Source organism: Vigna radiata, chromosome 4, assembly GCF_000741045.1.
Source record: "Vigna radiata var. radiata cultivar VC1973A chromosome 4, Vradiata_ver6, whole genome shotgun sequence".
Lineage (NCBI taxonomy): Eukaryota > Viridiplantae > Streptophyta > Magnoliopsida > Fabales > Fabaceae > Vigna > Vigna radiata.
The window spans coordinates 19,662,219-19,683,589 of NC_028354.1; the positions used below are offsets into that span (position 1 = coordinate 19,662,219).

A 21,371-nucleotide genomic window follows, 5' to 3' on the forward strand; every position below is an offset into this window, starting at 1 on the left:
CTAGAAATAACAAATAAGGCCAAGCAGAGGAGTATCAACCTTGTCAAGAAGTATCAAACAAAGCTTAGAATTATCAAGTTAGACTGAGAAATACCAAACAAAGTTTAGAATTATCAAGGAGGAGAAGTGCCGATCTTACTGGTAAGTACTATGCAAAGACAAAGACACTTCGATACAATATTTATGTAACCAATCATACAATAATAAACATCTAAAACCAATCATTATAACTAAACAACAACTAAACCAAGATTAAAAATGACATAGATCTATCCAAAGGTTCATTCAAGTAGAGGTCCATTATTAATAGTATAAACAGATAACTATTTCAATACTATCACTGAACCGATGACTGTATCCGCACACAAATTTGAAGGTCAATGTATCTTTGCAGCTAACCCCACCTTCGGGACTGAGATCCAGAGACCAAAACCTTTGAAATTGAGACTGAGAAGCAATTGTGAACCAAAAACTTTCACATACCAAGATTAATGAGCAAGGAATACGTAATCTTATACAAATCATCTGTCTTATAATAAGAATAAGAATCAACATAAGTTTACATAGTGGCCAAAACTTTGCGTTAATTGCAAATATATATTAAAAAAAATGAAACCATGAAGGATTATGAGGGGTTGTTAGATCACAAACTGTCCTTCACAATCATTTCCATCACAAAGCCCGGTATTCTGTATAAATCATCTACATTAGTACATATTAATTTCTCAATTAATGTTACAGTTTTCGCAATAAATGTTGGATCAAAAGGGGGGGGGGGGGGGAAATAATAACATATTTACAGAAAATGGGAGCAACTTGGATGCCTCTAAAAGTAGACATCCCATGATGCCCCTACCAAAGGATTTTGTTGGACCTGTGATTATATTGACAACGCACAAAATTGAGTTCTTCCTATTTTTCCCATGAAAGGTCCTGTATGCCAGAGTAAAAAAAGAATGCATAGAGGCAGCCTTCATGAATGAAAAAAAAAAAAAAAAACTGAAGAAGGCTCGGTGGGAATCTATGGCCTGTACAAGAGACAATCTTATGTAGTTCTGCACACATTTTGGTTGGAAAGTAATGTACGGCCGCCAGCAACTGCATGCACACAAAATGATCATGTCAAAACACGTCACAAGATTTTGAATATCAGAGTTTAGCTGCTGTATTGACATGTACTCAGGCCACAGTACTAATATCTCGACTAAAGACAAGAAGGCGTCAATATCCCAACAAAGCAGGAAAAAAATAAGAGAGGGTTCGAACCTGGTGGCAGGCCAAGAATTTCAACAGTTGAGTCAAAATCAGGGACATTCAAATTTATCCCTTAACAGAACTCTGTCTTCCCCCAGTAGTTGAAATAATGGCAGATACAAGTATACAACATTGCACTCCAAACTAGTGATATCACTGAAGAGATACAGGAATTGATGCCATGCAGTATGTTTCCTAGTTCTCTTAATTACTTCTCAAAGTAATTAATTAATATTAAGAGTTCAATCAATTCCACTGGCTCTCTTTCTCTGGATACAATTGTACTCTGCAATGCTGACAATCAATCGCATTTATGTTGCAAGAATTAAGTATGCCCTGGATATGTATACGTATTTCAATCTGAGTAAATCCAACGAAGGAAGTTTTTGCTCAGAACGAATAGCGACAATTCCTCAAACCAATGCAGATGTCCTACCCCGTATAATATAGCCTCCCAGAAAGTCATGCCTTGAAGATCACAGGTCAATCCCAAGATCATTTGCAAGTTGAAGTATGCCACACATTTGAAGATATGGATTCTCCAACAGTTTTTCATTGTTACTCTACATTGCAAAGACAACATGTGATAATTTAAGCAACACATAATATTAAATCCACCAAAAATATTGCAAGTGCACGGTTTTTTCTGTTCACCTTAGCAATATCTTTCGTACCCACAAAAGTGGCCTTTTTTACCATTTGTTCATGGCACATACTTTTGAGCGGGTGCAGTACGGAAATAATCCAACAAAAGGAAAAAAAAGGAACTAAACAACAAATCTAGTGTCCTCTAATAGGACATTAAGTAGAGACCAGCAGGAGGGAAAGAAATGAGTTATTTGGCTCAAAAATTATTGCGCCCTTAACATAGGTTCGTATCTATTTGAATCATTTGTTTCTATCTTTCTGGTTTTTCTTTAATGTATAATATCTAATATGTAGAATATCTAATACTAATATTATTTTTATGTAATCTATTATTTTCTTGATTGTTTTAATATTGTTAAAAATGTAAATTAAACAAAAGCAGCAAGCATATAAAATACTGAATGATTAAATTAATAAGTCTTTTTTCATTCCAATTTTTCATTTTACAAAACTGAGTTTTTTATATTATATTGACATGTACATGTAAGCTTATTAATATAGAAATTATATATTAAATAACCAATGTGGATGGTATCAATTTTTTTGAGATAACATTTTACTTGAGATATTAATACCCTCAATGTATATTACCTACTTTCTGAGCGAATTAACATATTAGTAATTATTTATATTAATATACACATTTAATATACATTGAGGTAATAATGTGTACATTAAATAATAAGTAGGATGATATTAATATTGAATAACCAATATACTCGAGGTAACATTAAGATTTAGATTATTACCACTATTTTTTTTTTTGAATTCGTTATAATAATAATTTTAATAATTTCGAAAGACAAATTATAATTTTAATAACTAGTACAAGCACAAGTAAACCCATTCCGATATGACCACTAGCATAGCAGGACTAACAATAAATGAATAACCCTAATATTCTGATATAACGACTTTTACAAGCATGGTTTCATATCTTGTCTTCTAGCCTAATTTTCCACTGCAACTGGAACTTCGAAATCCTGATTGTTACCATTTTTTCTTTTTTGGTTTCATTAACATAATCATGAGAATTATATAAACGACAGAATTTGGATATAAAGCTCATCAAATGTAAAATTAAAATTGAATCTCGGTTTTACTACTAGTATGGAATTGAACCAACTCAGTATGAAAAATGGAGGTACCTGTTGAGCCTTCACAACAAGATTCTGAAGCATGAATTGATATTTCTCTGGCTTCTCAGTCATCATTCGCTGCAGCAACGAGAAATTATTAGAAAAGATGATATACATACATACACACACATATATTTAATATATATATATATATATATATATATATATATATATATATATATATATATATATATATATATATATATATGGAACTAACATCAAAAATTAATTAAAATCCATGCCTTCAGAAGAAAAGCAGAAGAATAATATGCCACTCTTGAATCTGTGTCATCCAAAAGTACCCTGCAAGATGCAAGAAATTTCATGCTTTATATGTCAGTGTATAAAGATGATACAGTAAGAAAGCCAACAAATTCACAAAGAGTAAAGTTAGGAATCACCTAAAGAATTGTTCCTGACCAACCTCCTGGAAAGCAACAGGATCTGCTGTGCATTTACCAATAAGTAGTAGCAGAAGTGTGGCCCGAATATCAGATGTAGCACCGGGCAGGTTTCCTCTTCCTTTACTTCCAACAGCAACACCCAATGCAATATCATCCGTTGCTGCTCCAGCCAATTGAATAAGTGGCCAATATAGTATGGCAGCAGGAACACGTGCAATTAATTGCATTGGGACAATGGCTCGTCCTTGGGAAAGTGCTGCCATTGATGCAGTCTCATGATCCAGGTGGTAGTTATTATGATAGGTGGATCTCCTATTAGCTTCCTCCTTGTGTTCATCCCTGTGGAAAGTATCTTGCCTGACAACATGATTAGCTCTATCAAACCTTTTACTTACATTGGCGTGATTTAAATTTCTGCCATGGTGAACATCATCTCCAAAGGGCAGAGCTGCAGTTGGAGGAACTCTTAGGCACAATTGGGAGAATAATATGTCACACATCTGTTTAGAAAAACAGAGAAAAGTGTTCAGCACATAGGATGAAAAATGATAGATCAAGCAATACCTAAATAGAAGCCACAACATAAAACAAAATACAAATTCTCCAAAATTTGTTTGAAGGAATAACATAAACAATATTTCTATAAAAATTACTATTCTTAAATATAAATCTGCAACAATATCAACAATTTTTTCGGCTAGAACATTGTCTGTAATTGTAGAAATTTAATTTACTACAAAAATCTTCACCACTCAGAAAATAAACCATTCTAGATCATATAACAAAAATTCATGCTCCATAAGTAGTTTACAGATAAACAAGGCATGACTAAAAGTTCCTTAGCAAATCCTAAAACAAACTTGAATAGGATTAGAACATGCAGACTTGTTAACTACATTTTTCAAAGTCAGTGCCGATTGCAAGTAATGTGAATGTCATACACAAGATACAAGAAGGATGGTTAAGATGGAAAAAAGACATCAGGGGTTACTTGCAAATTATCAAATTTTCTACAAATCTCAATAAAATGTACCCATACCGCCAGACGTTTGTATATTCTATCGTAGAGGATGCTAAGCTTTAAGGGAGCAACAAGACAAATGTGGGAGTAGCATAAATGAGGAAGGATGGATCACTAAAGGATGCAATACAAAACGATAGTATATGAAGAGATATTGGTGTGACATTAATTGAGGAAAAGATAAAAATAACAGTTAAGGTGGTTTACACACATGCAGAGAATCCTATTGGAAGAAGCACTAATAAGGGGAGTAACTGTATTTAGTCTCGTGAAAAATGAGAGACCAAGGAGGCAATCTGATTAAGTTATTAAAAGCGATCTCAGAGTTAATATCTCCAAAGAGTTAGAATCTCTGACCAATACTAATGGTATCAAGTCAAGTGGTCCATGCAACTGACTTCACCTAGGGGGATCAGGTTTCTGTTACCTTGTAGTGTGGATTGCAACGCTTTTACAGACACGTAATGTTACAATATGAGCATATTATAAAAAAGTATCTCGAGTTCAGTGAAAATTACTTTCAGAATATTAATGCGATCTGTCTCATTTTTCTGAAACACCAAAGACAAAGCTCCACTCATTATGTCAATCACTGCATTGGCTTTCTCGAGATGCCAATCCCTCTTCCCATAACCCTGATCTCTGCTGCTTGATTGTTGCATTTCATGCTCATCTAACAAAAATTTGCATCTCATGAGAAGCCTTTCAAGGACATACAAAAATCCCCATCTAATATAGTTGTATTTAGACTTTAGAAGGCCACACAAAAGTAAAATGGGCAAAGGAACATCTGAGGTATTGAAAGAATCTTGAGTTCCAGCTTGAGCAATTTTCTGCTGGAAGTATGTGATACTTGACCATATATTTCCATCTCTTTCTCCATTAATTTCGGAAATAAGCAGATCACCTAACCAGATATACCCATTTTGACGATAAGAAATTCTTTCAGAATGAAGAAGAGAATGTAAAGTGGACCATGAGTGCTTTGCCTGCAAACCAATGCCATTTCTCAGAACCACACCTTCTACGTTCTCCAGAAACTTGAGAGATTTGGTTATCTGATTCATATGAGAGAACTCTTTGTCCAAATGAGTGAATGTACTTATTACAGCATCAAATTTTTCCGCTACAACTTCTAGTAGCTGCAAATATTTAAAAGAAACCAACAATAAACAAAACGAATATCTAGAAATTAAATAAGACTTATTCTAAGCCAAATATTTGAAAAAACATATTAAAACTAAAAGTGACAATAACTTCATAATCTTTAATAAAGGGTATAATGAATGCAAAACCAAACTATAACTGAACTAAACCAGTGAATCCTGATATTATGTAATGAAAACGAGCAAACCGTAAATTAAATGCATATGCAGCTCAGTGAAAGTAATAAATCAGCCATTTACACTTGCAACCAAGGAAAGAGAATAACAGAATAGTATAGTTTATCTTTAACCTTTAACGGAGAAAACAAATACATCTTTAATTTTGGCTACCAAAAAATTCCTCCCTCAAATTATAAGATTTAATTGAGCTAAGCGATCAACTGAACAAGAATTTAGCGTATGACTATAATTAGTGTGATTAAAGTAACTCCCACAATATTGAAGATGTCATCGGAAATATAAATAAAGTTAGGATTAAATATATTCTTAGTCTCTGAATTTTTACACAAAATTGAAATTAGTCCATATCTGAAACTTTATACATTTTGATTCCTAAACTTTAAAAATGAATAAAAATAATCCTTTTAATTCAATTACGTCAAAGTTTTTTTACGTTTCAAACATATTTCATGTTAACATTTGAGTTGTTTATTCTATTTGAGACATTCTCATTTTAATGTTAACTAAGAAACACGTTTGATACGTAAAAAAAATTAACGTGATTAGATTAAAAAAGACTATTTCCATTATTTTTTAAAGTTTGGAGACCAAAATATATTGAAGTTTCAAACAGGAACCAATTCAAATTTTTTTCAAGGTTCTTAATCCATAAATTTTTTTTCAAGGTTCTTAAAAAGATACTTAATCCATAAATTTAATGTCTAAGACAAAAGGGTAAATAAAATTATATTTACTGGAAATTTACTTTTTACAATTTGTAATCTTGTGTTTCTGGTAGAAAAGTTGTTTCTGTTTGATGAAGGTATTGCAAATGTTTGTGTACAAATCCATGAGAAGCACTAGACAAACTGTTTCATATGCTTTCTCCTAGTCCAAATTGTTAAATGCTTACCTTCTTTACAAACTAATCCAAGTTGAAACCTTTTTCCTCTGTGTTAACAAGAAAAACCAATCTTGCAGGTTGTTACATTTAAAAAAAATTCAGATTTATTATGTCCACCAAGGGGAAGCAGAATAGAGACACTCACTAGAATCATGAAAAGGAATAACCCTTAAACTATCAAAACAAGAGATAAGAAAAGAAGAATATAGAAGTACCATATTTAGTCGTTCACTATTGGGATATCTGGACAGTGCTGATGCAATCGATCTTCTCAAAATCTCTCCAATGCCTTCTACCCCAAGTTTAACAGAAATATAAAATGCCTCAGGTGCATTTGTTTGAGCAAGTAGAGCAGCAAGAGGTTGGATCTCATCATCACTATATTCATTGACTCCAGAAGCAAAGCATGTTTCATTTATTTGATGCAGAATGTAATCAAAAAGCACTGAATACAAATTTTTCCTCTCTTCTCTTGAGCTTGCTAGGGAATACTGCACGCAATAAACCAAAAAGCAAGGAGAAATCATATACTTTGAAACTTACACTGTAAATAAGACCTTGATCAACATTTTATTCCATTGCACAAAACTAAAAAACAAGAATCTTACGACCAAATAAAATGAAAAATCTGTACTGGACCCATTAATCAATCACAATAACAAAAGTCTTATTCCATATGGGCCCTCTTTATATACAAGCTATAAGTGCTTTGGGAGCTTCTCCACAAGAAATATAGGTTTTTTTCTTTTTTTTTTTTTTCTAGTTGAGATGCCCACTTCTAAGTTTGTATCCAGACAGGCCGTAGGATCAACCAATCACAACCCTAATGACAAATTGATGAAAGCTTAAAAGTCCCCAAATCAAGCAATACGACAATGACTAAATGTGTCCAGCTCATTGCAGTCATTGGCTGAAGCCCACAACCACCAGAGGATGTGGAAACATCAGCTCCAGATTCTAGAAAAATCATTTACCATTAAGTTTTTGTGCAGGACAGACCAATTTTAACAGAAAATAATTTCTTTTTGCGTAGAGGTCTTGTCCTGAAAATTAGGTCTTGGTCTATTATCATTTATAAGTTGTACCAAAAATCAGACTTCTTAAGCAATAATTTTTTTAGTGGTGATTACCTTGCATCTGCATTTTCACAATCACATATCTTTCTGTGCCATTAATCCATCATGTCAACCAACCTCACTCCCGTTAAGGTTAAATTTGGAGATCCAACAGCCATGTGTGTCACGATCTTTATCTCTAGTTTTTTCAAAATCATTTTACTTATAACTCTTTGATACTCTTTCACACTCCAAAAACCAATTACATGATCTGGAGCAGGCAACTACACCATTTCCAATACTAGTTTTGTTATTTCAACATAATGGATGCGGTGAAAATACTGCACAATAATGAACATCTGATAGAAACCTAACAATAAGACTGAATATCATAGGAATATTATTCAAGTATTATGCAGAAAAAAAGTTATGGAGCTGAAAACTCTACAATCACCAGGAAAAAACCAGAGTGCTCCCACTCCTCCAGAGGATGACTCTCCTCCTAACCAACTCACAACCTCCTACTCCGTATCCCCCTTCACACTCTCTATTCTCTCCCTATAACAAAATTCCCCTTTCCCTAGATTCCTAACACGTCATTCCCCCTCTAACTAACTTCTCTTTTTTTTCCTAATCCCATTTTCTTTCTTTTCACGTAAACATTCCATATTTTGGGCCTTGCTCCCTCTATAATTGTTTCATGTTGATTAACAGGCCCATCCTTATTAGGAGTCCTATCAACATCATAGATCACGCATAATATACTTGTTTTTCTACAGATTGAAGAGTGACAATTAATTTAAGTGGTCAACTAACAAGATAACGTGTTGGGCCTTATTTATGCAGCATGGATACAAATTATACACAGCAGTACTGTTGGTAAAAAGGGGGAAAGGTATCAGTGATAATAAACTCAATTAGAAAAAAGATATGCACACCTCAATAAAAATAAATTGAACTCCTCCGATTAGATCAAGTTGATCCACAAGAAACTTTGGTTTGCCGGGTACAGACGCAGCAACTTCAGGAACTTCATAAAACATATTGGTTAACATGGAAATAAGCTTACAGTGAACTAATTCTGCCCAAGAGTTCTCCCTGCTGATTCTTACAAGTGCCTTCAGAACCTATCAGTAGATTGGAGGTAACTAAATCAGACGGTTATATCATTATGACATACAGAGCATTACCGATCCACAACAAAGCAGTAAGCAAATAGCACCTAGGGTTTACAAATTCCCGTGTTAAGAATTATTTCATGGCTGACATGCTTAAAACCATATAGCTTGCACACAGAAGTGCCCAAATGGGAAAAAACTGTATTAATGGAAAACAAAAAAGTACTGAATAACTAAAGAACATCTAGATTACAGAAACCAAAGTACTACAACCTTATAGTTTGTTAGTTTTAGTTCCTCATAGAAATTCTAAAACATAATCCAATAACATTAAGTTGAAAGCTACTCAACAACTCCAGACAAACAGAGATGATGCCAGTTAGGTACGTTCACCTAAACCTTAACAGTGAAATTTTTCAAGCGTTCAACCTTACCAGAATCATTCTGGGGGTTTAAAATACAAACATATACAGCAACTGTTCTACCAAGGAGATGATAGTGTGACTGATACCGAGACACCAAAAATTGGTTATGGTGATGAAAAAAATTGAGAGAAATACCAGATGTACTGGAACAGAAGATGGTAAAACAAGTTTCCTCTTTAAAAGATTGGTTCTGATGATGACAAAAATTGAGAAAAATACCAGATGTGCTGGAACACCAAATGGAAAAACAAGTTTCCCCTTTAAAAGGGGGTATAGATAGTGAGGAAGCCATAAATGGAAAAGTGAATGACAGGGAAAATCAAAGTGAGACAATGAAGACGCATATTCCGGGATAGCAAATATGAGAAAACTAGTACCAATCACTTGTTCCCAATAGATGGCTATGGCTCATAACAAGGAACAAAGGGAATGAAAGAAATAAGGTGGCATGAGAATATGAAAGTAAAAGGGGCAGGTGACAAAGAAGAGGTGTAGAGAAGAAAGTTGACATTTATAAGAATAGCATTAGTGAAATGCTCTCCTTGCAATACAACCACAAAAAACATTAGTTTTCAGCTCTAAAAGCAGTGGCATGACCTTTTGGTTTAAAAAGATGTTTGAAACAGGCTCGGCTTCCTTCTGTGACACTATTTTTATTTTTATCTAGTTTAGTCTGAAAAATATTAATTCTTAATCTTTTACTTGTTTTTTTGCTTAATAAAATATTCCACATCACCATTCTTCCACTCCCTTAAATAGAAGACTATAGATCTAAATTAAATTCCAAAGTTCAATAATTGGCAAGCATCCTCTCCCCTAACACCCTGTCCAACCTCCCATAAAAGAAGAAAAATATTTAGCCAGCAGAATGTGCTATGAAATAAAAATGAAATTTCCATGAAATAAAAGTAGAATCAAATAGGAGAGGAGAGAATTATTTCTCACCCTTATGTCAAGCCCTACTAAACGGTTTCTCCAGATCTTTCCTCTATCACAAACAAAATACAGCAAACAGCTGAGAGCAGATGCCCAAACAGATTCATCCTTTTCTTCAGACTGTATGAAGCAATCGATCAGCATAAATGATAATTTATGAGAACAGGATGATTAAACAATCATGTTTGAAAAATGGAAAAAGCAGATAGACAGATAACATAATTATCTTAAGAACATTCATATGAAATAGATGATAAAAACGTTTTCTTTATCAACCTAAGCTGAAACAGTAATGCAAACCCACTCCAATACGTGAACACTACCTCAAAAATATCTTTTTCTAGATATTAGAAACGGTGATTATTTCAACAGTATTCCACTACCTTACAAGTATATCAAGCATTAGGTACCATCAGTGACTACAACAATTACCCCTTAATTTATTCCACATTCAAAAGAGTTAGCCCCCAAGTTATGCTGTACAAATTTAAAAGATATTGACTAGAACATCTTCAGGTGATATTATCTAGTTAGAATGTGAACAAGATGGAAGAACTAACCAATTGCACATGTACGTTCAGAGAATTTAAATGCTCGTATATTTCGTTAATGCAGACAATTTAGTAGTCTAAAGGGACATGTACATGACAGTGGATCCCTCTGTACAATGTCTTCTGCCTACATCTTACAAGTATTACAAATGTAAGCATCCAAATCCAAATTTATATTATAAGGCACTAGAGTACAAGATCGTATAAGCTTTTACATATACTTCTATGCAATATTGAACAAAAACAGTTTCTTGATGTGTATCTGTGTGCACGTGGTTATGAATGTATCTATCATACTTTAAAAGTCTACCTTTGAATGTACTATAATGTCATCATTGAATTCAGAAGTAGAACTTAATTGTTCAGATGGAAAAATCATCTAGAACATTTGACAAATCTGATAGAAAAAGTTTTATTTCTTAACATACCAAATATTCTATAACACAGCACCTGATAGTCCAATTGGTGCTCTATGCACTTCCTAGCACATGCTAATATCACAACAAATCCATCTAGAATAGCTATCTAACTCTTAAAACATAAACTAAAGAAAAAAAATTCTCAATCTCAATAATGGCAAGAAAACGATGTAAACTTGCCTCGTATTCTTATATTTTCAATCCATTAAAAAAATGTCACATCCTAACTGTAGTTCCAACAGAAACTCGTCAACACCATGTCATTTACACATAAATTAGTATATTGTGACAAGTGTCAAAGATAATATTGACACCAGTCGACAGATGATCCCAGCCAAAAAAAAAAATATATTTAGAAACAAGTAATGGTTATGTTCGACAATTTCATTTTCTGCCCAATGATACCTGAACAAGAAGAAGCAGTATCTCATACAGAATATTTAAAATCCAAGACTCAAATTTATCAATTGCAGAGCCCGAATCTGACTTATTCTGAGAACTTGCTTTTGTGCTTCCTGGCACCATAACTTGAGTGTCACTGTCATAATAGGATTCTTGAGAATATTCTTCTTCTATAGTAGAAGCATCATTAGCAACTATAGGTTCTAGGAGATGTGCATGAACCCCAAGGTTTAGAATTAAATCAAAAACACGAACCCTGCATGCAGTATTAGAACTAAGCATCTCCTGAAAGTTGCAATTCAAATAAATTAGTACCCAAAAATATTACAGATAGCATAGCATAACAGAAAAAAAGTCTTTTATTTATGCATCACCTCAAGCATAGAAAGAATGAGCGGAGCAGCGGTCTGAGAATTTAAAACATACCTGGAAAATAATATCTGTGATCATTAAGCATAATTGGCTTGCAGAGAAGTGTAAAACGATAGAAATATGAAATAAAATAGTTGCCAGAAAATTAATCTGTGACTAAGCAATCTGGCACTCAACACTATAATTCTACCCAACATGAAAGCATATAAGTTTTGAAATACTACATAGCCATATCGCAACAATGCTTTTACATCAGTGTAAATTGGCAATTGGTTATCTAATAAAATGGACAACCGCAAAAAATACCAGTAAAAATTGTTATATATTTGCACACCTCTATAAAACCATCCCTGCTTTCAGTAAAACTTTCAAAAGAACAATAGTTCCTTCAACTGTGAATGGCAACAAATTTTCAACGAGATTTGTGGAGAATATCCAATGTTATCTGTTTCACGGCCGACCTACAATTTACTGTCTCTATTTTCTTCTCTATATGCATGCACAACTAGCTAAAACAGATTCTAAGCATGGCGTTCATTAAATAAGAGCCAAATTGAAAGAATTTCTGGCTGCTATTTGGGATATATTTTTACTTGCAGAATGGGGACCACCTTCAATAAAATAAATATTTCATAACATTTTTCTTCAATTTTGCAATATCAAACCCTCATCTTCTCTACTTCAAAAACTAATTCAACTCATACTAGTTTCCATTATGAGAAAATGAAACTCACAAAAAATTAACATTTTAATAATAGAAATCAGGAATATACAGTAAAACTAAGAAAAATTATTCAGGACTAAACCGTTGGTAACCAGAAAGGAATAAAACATAAAAAAGACAACAGTTAATTGAAACATACATGTCAATAACTAGTTTAATAAGGACGCTCACAGCCACATCCGATGATGGTTTGCCGCTGTTATTATTTAGTCTAGTTGAGGCTCTGACAATATTGGCATTCGGGATAGAAACCTCTGCACAAACTGCGGCTATAACATCATGTACCTCAGTAGTGTTCAATCGCAGAGGTTGTTGCTCACTGGTCGGCAGAAGGGAACATTTTGTGAGATGTAGAAACACATAAATAAACTATTAAGAAGAAGACTATGATAAAAAAATACTAGCTTTGTCAATTTCCATGATCAACTAGCAAATATATTCACTAAATCACTAAGGGGTAATTGGATTAACCACATATGTAACAAGCTTGGTGTATATGGCCAATATGCTCCAACTAAAAGAAGAGTGTTCGAATGTAGATATGTTAGAATCCTATAGATAAAGTTATTGTTCATATTAGAATCAATTAGATTGATTCTACATTTATACTATTAGCCCAAAATGGGGTTTCTGAATATTCTGTAATTATGTTTTCTCCCATATAAATTGAGTAGCTCCATTGTGGTCTAAATAAATGGAATTCGCCAGAGGCCTTCTCAGGTTCTCTCTTCTCAACAAAGAGATTCAACTTCCATGAGAATCCCTGCTGATCATCTCCCCACAATTCTAAACCAGTGGCTTAATTTGCTGCACTTTAAAAAGCATGCCACTCTAGTAATCTACCCAAAAGGATCACAACCATCAAAGGGGTTAATCCCATTTTTCTTGCCCAAGATAGAATCTCTGGACCACCACACTCTAACCCACTACCATATCAGTCTCAAGATGCTTGGACAATTGGGGGTTGAGCCTCCTCCTAAAAAAGTTCCTCATCTGCAGTGTTCTCCTATCCTCCCGTTTTAGTTCTGCATCCATCTCTGCAAGTTGTTCTATAAAGGGTTATAAATAGGCCCTTGGCACTAAAGTCAGTGCCGAAGTAGAACAGTTAAGTGCAGCAACTGTTGCAGAAGGAATAGCTACACTACAATATTTTAGGGATTTCATTTACCAAATAAATTCCTGGCTAACAATATCTTTCCTTGCCCTCGATTCTCCTTGTCTATTTTCAAGCAGTCAAAACTACCTCTTCTACAGTGATTTCCACTGTTTATAATTCTCTGAATGCCTACTTCTATCTTTATCTCCCCCCCACTTATTTACTTAACAGCTCTAACTATGCCTGACAGTTTTCCCTTCAATTCTGTCGTCAGAGTGTGTAAACTTATAGACAATAAGAAATTTAAAGTGTAAATCATCAATAATGGCACCAAAACTAATAGAGCTCAAAAAACAAGTACAAATCATACATACTAATGTAAATATTCGACTTAAGGAAACTTAAGAAGCTTTAGGATGAAGTAATAATTACTTTGAAAGAAGTGACATATTAAATAATTACATTTTTCCGAATCTAAATTGGAAAGCAATGATAGCATTTTCCCTTGCAACGAAAGACCAGGTTAAAATTTATTTTATGGCATGCATATTCAGATATGGTAAAATCAGGCTCAAACATTTGTTGTCCAATTCCTCTGAATATTCTCCAGAGTCAAATGATCTAAACCTGTAATGACGATACTGGAAAAGCTGTCGAGTTCTTGGACGGAAAGTAATCACAGGAAAATCCTCCCTGTAGAAATGGAAGTGTTCAGAACAACAAATCAAATCATGAAAAGCATTGGTGAAAAAGAAAAAAAACATATCTTTTACACATTTTGTGGATAAAAGGAATATCAAACTGTATAAGACCAATTCAAATACTTATCACATAATTTTTCCCATACAACTAGCATGATAATTCACATAACATCACAGTCCTTGTTGAAATGGTGATAATGAACCAAGGAGAACCACCCAAAGTATTGCATAAAGATCTTATGCATGACTGCAGAAAAGGTGTATATTAAAAAGCATATACAACGAAGAGAGAAAAACAAGGGTACAAGAAACAGAATGAGTACAGAAAAAGTACAAAGAGAAAACCTGAACTGACAAAACTAATTCAACACAACTCACACAAACCAATTAATTAATCAACAGGACATGACAATCCATTTGTCTTTTGAAGGCTAATCTAAAATTCTAGAAACCACTGCTTTTAAATAAAATATTATGAAGGTAATAGTTCAAATTTTCTAATATAATATTTGGCTAAAAACAACAAATTATGAAAGATTTGGCATGTCATGAACTCATAAAGTAGAGAAAGAAAAATATCAGTGCAAGTTCGTATAAGAACATGCCATATCTGACGAGAGCCAGGTTTTATGCGCTTGGATGCTGTTATCGCTCTCAAATGGGGGCGAGCAGAATCAGAATCAGTAATTGGTGTTACGGGGGAAGACTGCAATAGCTGATCCAGGTAAGGCATATCATCAGTTCCAAAAAATTTCCATGGCTGCCCTTTCATCTTAGATTCAATGTCTCCTACAAGTAGAGCTGCTGCACCTATTTCTAAGAAGCTATGTGATGTCATGTCTTGAGAATTCACGACACGGTCACTGCATCAACACATGTTAATTAACATAGTTAATTTCTGAAACACTAGAAGATAATTGAAAATTAAAAGGTAAAGTGGAGATATAAGCTACAGTGGCCACAAACAAGACACCTAAACCAGTATAAAGCCCAGATTATTACTTTTCAGCGCCTATAGATGACATTGGTTCCTCAAGCCAGCGCCATTTCAGAACATCACCTGCGATGAACCCTAGTTCATCCATTTCATCAGCTTTTTCAATTTTCGATAACCTTGAAATGGACAGAGAACTTGAATCCTTCTCTAGTTGTTCTTGAACACTTGTGGAACTTTGTGTTTCTTGAATACTTGCAGGAGTTAACTGGGAATTGAAGGATTTACTCAGCAATGATGACAATGACGGCAGTGACTGTCCGGATGAAGGTGGTCCAGCAAATGAAGCTGGTTGGAAAAGCCGTTTAGGAATGTGTTGAGACACTAATGAACGAACATAACTTAGTGACTTTACAAGTGCCTCAGAAGCAAAGGTAGATACAGGTAAAGGAGATGTATTTATGGATGTTATTGATACACCAGATTGATGACTCAAAACTCGTGACCACGGCTGAGCTGGGTTAATATCACATTCAGCAATTATTGTTGAACAAAATCGATCTATCTGAAGTAATGTCTCCTCACTTGGTTTGTATCTGTAGTAATAAGTTGTGAGTACTTAATGTGCAAATAGAAACTATAACAAGATTGTATATTGTCCAAGAAGCAAACAAATAAGGAAAGATACAAATTGCATGTTTCAGATATTCTATGAATCTAAGTGAACAGCATTCAGATAATGAATATAAGATCATTTAAACGACAAAGAAAATTAACATAATCCTAAAAAAGTTTCACTAACCTCTTCCCCTGCCTGAGAACAGAGAAGTTTTGTTACTAAGACAATGATTAATACAGGGAACAATGAATTCCAGGACCAGAAAGCTAACCTATCCCCGTCCAACAAAAAATGTGCATGCTATCTCTTTCTTCCTAGACTCTGCACATTTGGTTTCTTCTGAGAGGGCACTTTGTCATCATTTCTGTACTTTGTTATATTCAATTAGACAAGGAAGCTATTTGCCTAAATGCAATTTTGTGCTTTTATCCCACAAAAAATGGAAAACGAACCTAACTGCCTAATTTTCAATAGAATTTAAGTGCAGCTCGTTCTGGGAAATGAGAGACCATTTGACCTTTGGATTAGTTTATTCTTCTTTCATGAGTATGAGAAAAGCTGATAATCAAATTCTTCAAGAATCAGACTGAAAAGCTAGTTTTTGAGTTTGAAATAATCAAAATCCAACAAACACTAATTTAACAAATAATGATATAGACATTGCCATGTCTTAAGAAACAGATAGCTGGAACATATTAATCTTGACACATGAGAATCTATCATATTATTCTATTAGTTGATTATTCTGAGTTCTTTACTGTAATTATATTCGAAACTTTAATGCACATCAGAACAGTAAATTTTGAAATAATACTTTTTCCCAAATTTGAGACATTTTACTGTAGAATGTAACAAAGAAACAAGATAACATTGTGCTCTGACACTTTTGTTGATACCTTTAATTATCAACTAATGATCATCTTTGTTGTTTAATAAATGGACTTTATTAACAGAGTTTACATCACTGTTCTGCATGTAAGATTGGTAAAACAATACACTTCTTCCAACAAAGTACTCTAGGAGTAGAAGTTCAAGTTCAGCCTAAAGCATACAAAACAGACAATATACCGATCACTTTTTGGCATTGACTAAAACACCTACCAATACTCTACTCTTTTTGGCATTTTATCTAACATAAAGATTGACATAAAATTGTGTAAGTAAAGTCATATATTGAAATAAGTAACATTGTACCAAAATGAGGTGCAAGTCCATGAAATGAGGATGGAAGACACTAGACTAGAGTAATAGATAATGTCCCGAAAATAGAAATCTGGTAAACAGTTGAGTTTTGACTTATTTAAGTAACTGAAAACATACCTTAGGAGATACCGCTTCAGAAGTGCCACACACCTCGTGACTACGGCAGGACTGACGGAAAATATCAAAGTTAGAAACTGCTGGAATTTGAAATGGTCTAACAGAAAAGGGCCAAAAGGAAATACAAACAATATTTGAGGTTCCTAATTGACGGAAGTACACAATAAGCAACAGTATAATCAGCTTGGCTAAGCAAAATTCTAGCACAAAGTCAAATACAATAGTTCAACTGTGGGAAACACTAATAAATTCATAACAAAAAGGAACTAGATCTTAGATGAATTGAAAGGAAAATTAGGCCCAATAGCAGAACAAAACGACAAGTAGACAAGAGAAGGGAAATCCTTTATATACATATATATCTATATATCTATATATATATATATATATATATATATATATATGTGTGTGTGTGTGTGTGTATGTGTGTGTATGTGTGCGTGAGCGTGCATTACCTTCTTAACCAAGAAAAAAAAAATACTCAGGTACTACAAAATAGAAATTATAAGGATGTACTCCACCTTTCATCCAAAAAATTAGTTCACTTCGTGCATGACATTATACTAAGTACATAGCAAGACATTTATAGAAATATGTTTTTAATAAATCTGGAAAGCATCACCAACTACCTCATGGGATAAATAAATGTAACAATTACCTGCGCTCCCTCTCAGCAATAGTATGTTCCAGAATTGCATTATAAGCCAAGTCTGTGGCTGCAGGGGCCTTCAGATAGTCCTGAAATCATATATTTAAGCTATAAAATAAAAATAAATTGGTAAAGTTTAGAATTTGGTTACTGTATATCAAATACAATGGTACGATAATTTGCAGTCAAATGGAATTTAGTAAGTTATGCATGGCAACAAAATCTGGTAAGATTTTAAGAAACAACATTATGTTGAAGTTGGTGAGGAACCCCAATAATAGGAACCCGGTGCTTGGCTAATCACCCTAAATGTACAAATAATAGGAACCTGGTCCACACAGAGTACTTTAAAAACTTCTCGCACACATGCACAACATTACTCAATCATCTAAAATCATTAGCAGACAAACAACAAATTTAAGGAAAGACTTCAAATATCACGTTGATAAATACGCAATGATCACACTGATTAAGAAAACCATACTTCCACCCTTAAGAGCCTACACTTTAAAAATTAAAGACGGCAGTAGTAGTTGACTAATTTCCAGAACTTCGAACAGGGAGTTGCCGTGGTGCCTATCAAGGTTGGTATGGCAGACCAAGAAGACTTCTCAAACAATTACTGAATACTGATTATATAATTAATGCAAAGAAAATATTAAATTCTTAACAAGAAGATAAAAGAATTAACAAAGGGGATAATAGGTCACTAATTTAGCTTATCAAGTAACTTACTTTAACTAATGCGTAATTTTAACTGAAAGAAGTTTAACTCATTTTACTTTCTTTTATTTTTCCTCCTATCTACCCAAAAGAACATAAATATAAGTAGAAACCTTGTATGCTAAATAGGTAGCATGCGCAGTAAGAAAGAGTGTGTACAGAAGTAATACCCCTTCCCACAAGTTAACCTAAAACCAGCCACACAACATTGACCAAATTACCCTTCCTCCAGCTCAGTAACAAGATTCGTATTCAGCTGAGTACGTAAAAAAAAGCCTACACGATCCCACTTTCTTCCCCAACCGCGAGGATAAATAACTTCCTATTTTTACATAATAACAGAAGTAAAAAAAAAATGGTAACTAACGTCCAATTTTTTCAAAAATAATAATTTATAATAAAAAATAATTTCCAGCAACGATGTTGTGCGAAATTCATTTTCCACATCCAGTACAACACGAATCACGAAGCGTAAATGAAGAAGAGAGAGAGACCTGAAGAGTTCTTGAAGGTTCGTTAGAGGGAGAGAGTGTAGAGGAGAGGCAATCGGCTACTGCTCGCCGCAAGGGTTCCGGCAGCTTCTTAACACCGGAGGATCTCAGGCGCGAAACCCCGATTAACTGCTGCGGCGGACGCGAGGGACTGAAGCTGGAAGACATTATCGGATTCGGCTTGATTGGATTCGGAATCAGCGTCAGCGGAGACGAATCTGGAAGCGCCTTGCCAAAGAATTGCACATTTGATTTCGATTGAACGATTCTCGAATCGGAGAATAAACGAAGGAGAGATTGCACAAGTGCGTCTTCGTCGTGGTGTTGTTTTAGTGAGTGCGTTTCGGTTTTGAGATTTGAGAAAGAAAAAAAAAAGGGGAAAATAAAATAAAATTCTTAATTTTCGCGAGTGTTGTATTAGCTGTACGTAGCGCCGTAGTTTTATGAACACAACACTTGTGACTGAGCTGGCATGCGCTAAACACTCTCTCTCTATATATATTATTATTAAATAAATCTTTTTTTTTCTCTATTATTTTCTGTAAGTTCCGTTTCAATTTCAAATCTCTCTTCCTTCTAGGGTTTTTATTTTCTCTCCTACAGTGCCACCTTCATTTTCATAGTTTTAGTTATTTAAAGCTCGTATACACAAACTAAGAAATCCTTAATTAAAGCAAATTTTCTTATATTTAAATTAAAATACTTTTAAATAGAAGTATCAATTAAATTTTAAAATGCAATTTGAGAAAATATAGAAATTGAATGAAAATTTAAGAAAAATAGGCATACTAGTGATTTTATTCAGACGGTTTAATCATTTTATATAAATAAAAATTATTTTAAAATCATTTTGTCAGCTTGGAACTAGAAAATTAGTAATTTAACAACAAAAACTTTGTTGTCAGTACTGTACTCTCTTTGTTCTTACATTAACTTGATTAATTAGAAGTTAAAAGGTTAATTAGTTTTATTAATGACATTAAATTTATTAGTAATTTATATTAAATTTTCCAAACTGTTTTGAAATTATTAAGACTCGTGTCGATTTAACTAATTATTATGAAAAGGAAATGATGGTTACGTGTTTCATTTATTAGTTAACTATTTTTTATAACTGGTGTTTAAGTTTTAATTAATTAAAAATATTTAATACTCTTTAACCTTTGCAATTTAGAAAAAAAAATCTATAGGTTTCAAGTACGAAATATCTCAACTTAATTTAAAGTCTAATAAATGGCATTTATAATTCACTCAAGATTTGACATGTATAGATAAAATTAAAATTCATTAAATGTAACTAATAAGATTTTAAGAATTCATTTTTCTGTTCACAGAAACAGTAATAGAAGCATGACAAATATTAAATTTGAAATATTTCAATTTATTTGGGTCCATAAATATCTTAAATGAAGAATGCTAAAGAAGTAAAAAGTTGGATGTATTATTAAAGTACACCAAACATCACAATAAGCGTTGCAGTTACACATTGAACATAACTGACCTATTGGACTTACGTATTAGGGTTTGGCTATTGCTTTCTGCACCACCGCAATTACTAACTGGTGCCACCACTGTCTTCCATCATGGTTGCCAGAGAAAAGAAGGCTTACTCTATTTTTATTGAGTGATATAACTTTTATTTAATATTACATTCTTGATTTTTTTATTTGATTACTTTTAGAAAAAAAACTTAATATTAAATGGATAGTTAATTTCATTTAAGTCATACTTATAAAAATTTGTTTTATATATAAATCAAAATTATTACAATGTATAAGATTCAAAATATACCATAACATGATTCACTGTATTATTTTGGTACTGTTCACTTATATCTATCTACTTATATTTATCTATTTAAATAGGTTGTCGGTATATTTTGACAAAAACAGTTCACTTATTTTAAAGTAAGGTTCAATAGTTGGAAGCAAAAATATCTAATACTAAAAATTCAGAATGTTAATAATATGTGTCCATATTTACATGTCATATATTTAATGTATTATTTATTTTGGAACTTGCAATTTCTGTCATTAAAAGATTGAAGATAATTTCATTCATATCTTTTTCTAAAATGACATACAATTACGTAAAAATAGAAAACAACTTTAAAAACGATAATGTGCAAGTCAGTTCCAAAA

General features: G+C 33.3%; 1 protein-coding gene across 2 annotated transcripts; it reads right to left on the minus strand.

Moving 5' to 3' along the window:
- Positions 1-577: 577 nt before the first annotated feature.
- On the minus strand, positions 578-19,702 carry LOC106758562. 2 transcript variants are annotated; one of them, XM_022780084.1, is made up of 18 exons: positions 19,234-19,702; positions 18,026-18,105; positions 17,368-17,418; positions 15,497-16,024; positions 15,100-15,357; positions 14,421-14,486; positions 12,869-13,016; positions 11,976-12,041; positions 11,605-11,886; positions 10,239-10,349; positions 8,689-8,877; positions 6,911-7,186; positions 4,985-5,608; positions 3,443-3,945; positions 3,284-3,344; positions 3,051-3,119; positions 1,267-1,817; positions 578-1,098 (listed from the first exon to the last, which is right to left on the minus strand). In XM_022780084.1, exons 1-17 carry the CDS (start codon positions 19,396-19,398, stop codon positions 1,731-1,733), a joined length of 3,564 nt encoding a protein of 1,187 aa, XP_022635805.1. In that variant the 5' UTR covers positions 19,399-19,702; the 3' UTR covers positions 578-1,098; positions 1,267-1,730. The 2 variants fall into 2 exon arrangements, with proteins under 2 accessions (XP_022635805.1, XP_014496967.1); XM_014641481.2 differs by having other exon boundaries at positions 11,976-12,027; positions 12,837-13,016; positions 19,234-19,701.
- Positions 19,703-21,371: the final 1,669 nt, after the last annotated feature.